This window comes from Acanthisitta chloris, unplaced genomic scaffold (assembly GCF_000695815.1).
Source record: "Acanthisitta chloris isolate BGI_N310 unplaced genomic scaffold, ASM69581v1 scaffold7989, whole genome shotgun sequence".
In the NCBI taxonomy this organism is placed as follows: domain Eukaryota; kingdom Metazoa; phylum Chordata; class Aves; order Passeriformes; family Acanthisittidae; genus Acanthisitta; species Acanthisitta chloris.
The window spans coordinates 12,179-18,420 of NW_008693010.1; the positions used below are offsets into that span (position 1 = coordinate 12,179).

General features: G+C 54.3%; 1 protein-coding gene across 1 annotated transcript in view; it reads right to left on the reverse strand.

Annotated features, from left to right (window-relative positions):
* NCSTN (nicastrin) overlaps positions 1-5,864 on the reverse strand; it is a gene marked incomplete at its 5' end in the record, with an annotated part of 11,082 nt that extends 5,218 nt beyond the window's left edge. The window contains 10 exons of the mRNA XM_009082902.1: positions 20-189; positions 715-792; positions 921-1,025; positions 2,246-2,398; positions 3,042-3,151; positions 3,329-3,479; positions 3,669-3,814; positions 4,397-4,515; positions 5,044-5,167; positions 5,760-5,864. Coding sequence (XP_009081150.1) covers positions 20-189; positions 715-792; positions 921-1,025; positions 2,246-2,398; positions 3,042-3,151; positions 3,329-3,479; positions 3,669-3,814; positions 4,397-4,515; positions 5,044-5,167; positions 5,760-5,864 — 1,261 coding nt within the window. The remainder of the gene's footprint in view (positions 1-19; positions 190-714; positions 793-920; positions 1,026-2,245; positions 2,399-3,041; positions 3,152-3,328; positions 3,480-3,668; positions 3,815-4,396; positions 4,516-5,043; positions 5,168-5,759) is intronic.
* Positions 5,865-6,242: the final 378 nt, after the last annotated feature.

Sequence of the window (6,242 nt, forward strand, 5' to 3'; positions counted from 1 at the left end):
TCGTTCCCCGGGGCCCTACCTGTTCTGGAAGGCTGTTCTGTGGTCAGCCAGGACCACTCCTGGGATGTGCCTGGCACGAAGGAAGCGCTGGAAGGAGGAGGGAGGGAGAGGCTGGGAGAATCCTGCCTCCTGCAGGGTCACGCTCGCTCCGGTGCTGCTGCTGCTCAGGGTGGACAGCAGCTCCTGCACCTGAGGAGGGAAGGAAGGAAAGGGGCTCTGTCCTGCTGATTTTTTGGTCGTGGTTTCTTTGGGAAGGGTAAAATCCTGCTAAAGATCCCTCAGTGTTCACTGAATCACAGGAGATTCAGAGTTGGATGGATCCATGAGGATCAGAGTCCAACTCTTGGCCCTGCACAGCTCCAACATGTCCTGGAGAGCATTGGGCAAACTCTCCTTGAGCTCTGGCAGGATTGGGGCTGTGACCACTGTCCTGGGGAGTTGTTCAGTGACCAAACACCTCTAGGGGTAGAACCTTGTCCTGATATCCACCTAACCCTTCCCAGACACAACTTCAGACCATTCCCTTGGGTGCTGTCACTGGTCACAGAGAGAGGTCAGTGCTGCCCCTTCCACTTCCCCTTGTGAGCTCAAGGAGCACTCGGACAACACTCTCAGGGACATGGTGGGACTGTTGGGCTGTGAAAGAGCAGGGATTGCATTGGATGATCCCTGTGGGTTCTTTCCAACTGAAACATTCCATGAGTCCTCTCTTACCTGCACATCCACAGACTCATTCATCCTTGACACGGGGTCCGTGTGCATCCACAGGACAGAGTCATTCCTGAGAGCCACCTGCAAGGAAAACCACCAGCCCTAAGGACATGGCTGGACAGCACAGAGCAGGGAAAGCCAGGAAAAAGGTGGAAAATCCCCAACTACATCATCCCAGGCGATAACAGGTCCTTGAATTAATCCCACACCTGATTCAGCTCCACAAAGGAGTGAATGTTGTCCAAGCGCAGAGGAAACTTGTCCTTTTCCATGTCATACACCATCCTGGAGCTGCCAATGTAATCAAAGGTCTCCTGGAAGAGAAGGAAATCCCAAATTGTGAATCCACCACCAGCAACAACCCGATGGACAGAGACACCTTCCACCAGCCCAGGTTGCTTCAAGCTGTCCTGAAACACTCCCAGGGATGGAGCAGCCACAGCTCCTCTGGACAACCTGTGCCAGTGCCTCAGCACCCTCATGGGGAAGGATTGATCCTTAATATCCAACCTAATCCTCCTTTCTGTCAGTGGGAAGTCATTCCCCCTTGTCCTGTCCCTCCAGGCCCTTACAAATAGTCTTTCCCATGTTCCTTGTGGCTCCTTCAGGCACTGGAAGCCACAGTTAGGTCTCCCCAGAGGCCTCTCCAGGCTAAACATTCCTGACTGTTTTTGGTAGGGAGGACAAAACAAAGAAAAGGACAATTCCCTACTCCAGGAATCACACATAAGAAGTGTTCCTGAAAGGATTTGCAGCAGCTTCCCTGGAACAAAGGATGGGGAAGGAGCTTGTCCAGGGAGCTGTGAGGGGCTGAGTATTCCCTGGGGAAGACAAGGTGCCCTTGGGAGAAGGGAAGTCCTCCAGCCACCAACTTCCCCTCATTCCCAGTCAGCTCTCCTCCTCCATGCTGGGAGCAGGGAGAACGTCCTCTGCACAGCCTGGATGTGTGTCCTCCAGGGAAATCAGGGCTGTGTGTGCCGAGGTGAACGAGGGGAATCACATGGGCAGGCACGGGAACAGCACAAAGGAAGCAGCCACGGAGATGCCTTGAGGGGAACATCAGCTGTTGGCCATCAGGCCCTCCTCCCCACGCTGCTCCTGCTCAGCTGCCAACTCCCCCAGATGAGCTACAGCTCGCTGCTGTCAACACATATATTTTTAATTCTGCCTTTTTCCAGGCTTTGTTTCTGAATTTACAGCCTGGAAGTTCCTCCTGCTCAGGGCTGAGGCAGAGCAGAGCCAACAGCCACGCCAGGAGGAGCCAGGAGAGGAAGCAAACTTGGAGCCATTCATCCAGCATGATGTATGGGGCAGGATTTGGGCTGCCCCAGAGGAAGCTCCATCTGCTGTCGTTATCCCAACGCAATTAAGCTCCTGTTCCCACTGGGGGAGAGCAGAGAACCACCACGAGGGGATGGAGACAAACAGCTCCACACAATGAGCAGGGAAGGAGCTGGTTTGCAGGGAGCCAAGGGCTGGTCTGCTAGCTTGGAGGGAGCCAGAGGGTGGAGGGATGTGACCCTACTGCTCTTACCCCTTGGAAGAAGGTGAACATGATGTTCCTGTGCAGCAGATGGACATCTGAGGCCTTGTGAAGGGCTTCGGCCACAGCCAGGTGGGTGACGAAGGAGGACACAGCGCTCTCAGCCCCGGGGGCAATGTTCCAGAAGAAGGAGTGGCTGTCAATCTGGGGGCACAGACACAGCCAGGCTGTGCTGGGAAAGCAAATCCAGCCCTCCCTCCAATCCCACTGGGAAGGGAGGGACCAAAGCACCTCCAACAGTGAGACTTAAATACCAAGGGTACTGCTGTGGTAATGAATCGTGGAATGGGTTGGGAGGATCTTAAAGATCATCCAGTTCCACCTAGGGACACCTCCCACCAGCTCAGGCTGCTCCAAGCCCCATCCAACCTGGCCTGGGACACTCCCAGGGATGGGACAGCCACAGCTGCTCTAGGAATTCCATTCCAGTGCCTCTTCACCCTCACAGGGAGGAATTTCTACCTAGTGTCTCACCTAAACTCCCCTTTAAATTTCAGCCCTGAGGCCTCAGAGCTCTGCCCAGGACTAGTTCTCCTTGTCTGCTTCCAGCAGTGAAGGAAATGCTGGAAAAAACCCTTCTATTACAAGATGGAAAGACCCAAAGTGTGGATTGTCCTTCCACTGCCACAAGAGACAACCCAGCCAAGGCACATCCAAGAGGTTTGGAAGATGGGAAGGAATTAGAACACACAAGAAGAACATTCCCATGAGACTGGAACGTTTCCAGAATCATTCCAGGCCATGGGATCATTCATGTTGATTAAGAGCAAGGTTAGGAGGTACCTACTCTTGTAGCAACCATGATAACTTCCTTCTCGGGCTCCACCTTTCCTGAGGAGTTGATGGGTTGCAAAGTGCTCCACACGTTGTAATCCAGGAGAGGATCACACACAATCTCTGCAAAGCACAAAACACATCCCTGAGTCAGGACCACAGCAGTGCCAAGTGAGCCAGGAGCTTCCTGCTCAGCTCAGAGGGGCAAAACTGGGACGAGCAAACTTCAGGCAAGTCCTGGAGGGGCTAGAAAGCCAGAAGAAAATGTCAATGCTGGGGGGATTTTGTGAGGAGCCTCACCTGGGTTGATGCTGAAGGTGCTCTGCAGGGAGCTGCGCCGCATGCAGGTGACAGTGCTGGTGACAGCGTGCATGTGGGAGAAGAGCTGCATGGCACACAGCGGGTACTCCGGCCTGGAGCCATCCCGGGGGACGTTGTGGTCCAGGTAGCACTGGGGGAGGGAACAAAAACCAGGACAGGACTCAAGGTGTGTTTTAACAGCTCCTGTGCCACACAGAAAACAGAGGGGGTTTATGCTTTTACTACAGATTTCAAGCTCTAAGTGGGAGAAAGGAACAGCTGAGCCTCTTTCCTGTGGGAGCAATTTCCCCTCCTGCCTGCTCAGGATGAGCTCAGGTACCTGCTTGATAACTTGGGTCTCGTTGGCATCTTCCAGGAGGAAAATAGGGAAGTCAAAGTCCTCGTAGGAAAGCTCAGTGCCCATGGGGTTCCACACTGTGGTGTTGCAGTGGGCGAACTCAGGGCCATAGTCCTTGGAGTAGACACCTGGAAAGGGAAATCTGAGCCTGAAATCTGAAGAATAGAGGGAGGGACACCTCTCACCAGCCCAGGGGGCTCCAAGCTCTGTCCAGCCTGGCCTGGAACACTCCCAGGGATGGAACAGCCACAGTTCCTCTGGACAACCTGTGCCAGTGCCTCAGCACCTCCCAGAGAAGGATTTATCCCTAATATCCAATCTACCCCTCCTCTGTCAGTGGGAAGCATTTCCTGTGTCCTGTCCCTCCAGGCCTTTGGAAATTGTCTCGCCCATGTTCCTTGTAGTCCCACCAGGCACTAGATGCCACAACTAGGTGACTCTGTTTCCTTCTCTTCTTCAGGCAGAACAATCCCAGTTCTCTTAGCCTTTCCTTCAATCCCTCTCATCAACTCTGGGCTGGCTCCAACAGCTCCATGTCCTCCCTGTGCTGGGACCTCAGAGCTGGAGCAGCACTGCAAGTGAAGTCTCACCTGAGCAGGGCAGAGGGGCACAATCCTCCCCTCCCCTGCTGCCCACACAGTGTCCCATGGCCTGGGCTCATCCCACATTCTCCTCCTCCCAACAAGGACAAAGACACAACATCTCCTTACCAAAGCCATCATTGGGACACTTCAGGCCAGGAGAGAATCCCTGGGGAGGGTTGGGCTTGGCCATGGCCACAGCAAGGCCTGACACCCTGGAGGTTCCCTTCAGCTGCAGCAACACCCTCCTGGCAGGGAGGAAACATTGCAATTAGGGCTAATTAGCGCAGAGCTGTGACCCAGGACGTAGATTGAGCATGTGATGGTGCTGGGATCAAAGCAACCACCGTGGCCCTTGTTCTTCAGCTTACAACTGCCTGAGATCATGCAAAGAGCAGCAAAAAGAGAACTTCAGCCACATCCTTCCTGCTCTGCCCAGGGAGAGAAGTGACATTAAAGTGACACTTTAATCTCAGCAGCTAATGGACTTTAATTAGTGCTGTCATTAAATCATGGCCTATTACTTGATGGACTTGAGGAGCTGCTGCAGTGCTGAGCAGGATTCTCTCAGAGCAGAGACCTTCTCACAGCAAAGAGCCTCAAATAGAGTCAACAAAGCACAGAAGAAACCACTAAACATTCAATCTCAGTGGATTTTGGCACAGTCAGAGCTGATTGTACCACGTGACCCTTGGAAAATGACCTTTCACCACCAGATTATGGAGCCTTATTGAGCTCCACACAGCCTGGGGAGACAGAACCTGATGCTGACTGACCTGTTGAAGAGATTCCCATCCAGCAGGATCATGTAGGGTGGGTCTGGGCCATCAGCAAGCACCCACTGCAGGTCCTCCTCCTTCTCCACCACGTGGATCACCCCTGTGTCCCCACTGATGGAGGCTGTGGGATGAGGACACATCCCGCAAGTCAGCTACTCCCTTCACACCCCAAAAAACACTCTGGAAGAGCTAAGGGCTTTAGGGGAGAGCAGCTCATGGGGTTAGAGGGATGGAGAAAGGGATTTGGGAAGTGGCTGAGCAGGACAGCAAAAGGAATGGTGGTTTGGTAGGGTAAAACCAGCTAAGCAGAGATGAAGAAACGAGCTCTCAGGCTCTGAAAACGACTTCTGTTTGAGCTCTTCAAAGGACCTTCAGCCACCACTGCGTGTCCTGTGACTCTCACAGTGTCCCATGACTAGAAAGGAAGGACAGCAGCAAACTGCTCTGGGACAAGGAACAGACACAGTTCTGCTGCTTCTCAGCTAAGAGTATGTGGAAGTGTTCCATGCCGGGTTGGACAGGGCTTGGAGCAACCTGGGCTAGTGGGAGATGCCCCTGCCCATGCCCTAAGCTATCCTTAAGGTTCTTCCAACCCAAACCATTCCAGGATTCCTTCCCAGCACAGGATGAGGAGGACACAAAGCACTGAGAATGGGGTACCAGGAGAACTGCTCACACCCACCCCCGTGAGCTGACAGCCCCCCAGGACTCACACTGGCAGCCAATTTGGGGGGGGGCATTGAGCAGCCTCACACATGGCGCAGTCTTGTTCAGGGGGATGTAGATCTTCCTCTCCACAGAGTTCCCCTGGCAGGAGCCTGTGGAGGAGACACAACCCTCGTTCAGAGGGGACACCTGAGGCTCGTTAAGCCCCTCCCCAGCTCAGAGGGGACATAGTGGTGCCTGAGAGCATGGGGGTGTGACCCTGAGTCCCTCCTCAGCTCAGAGGGGACACCCCAGAGACCCAAAGGCCTGGGCAGGTATAACCCCTCCCCCCTCCCCATCCTAGAAACAACCCCGAGGTGTTCAGAAGATTGGGGAAAGGTGACCCCGAGACCCTCCCCAGCTCAGAGGGGACACCCCAGAGCCCCAAAAGCCTGGGCAGGTATGACCCTGAGCCCCCTCCCCATTCTAGAAACAACCCCCGAGGTGTTCAGAAGGTTGGGGAGAGGTGACCCCGAGACCCTCCCCAGCTC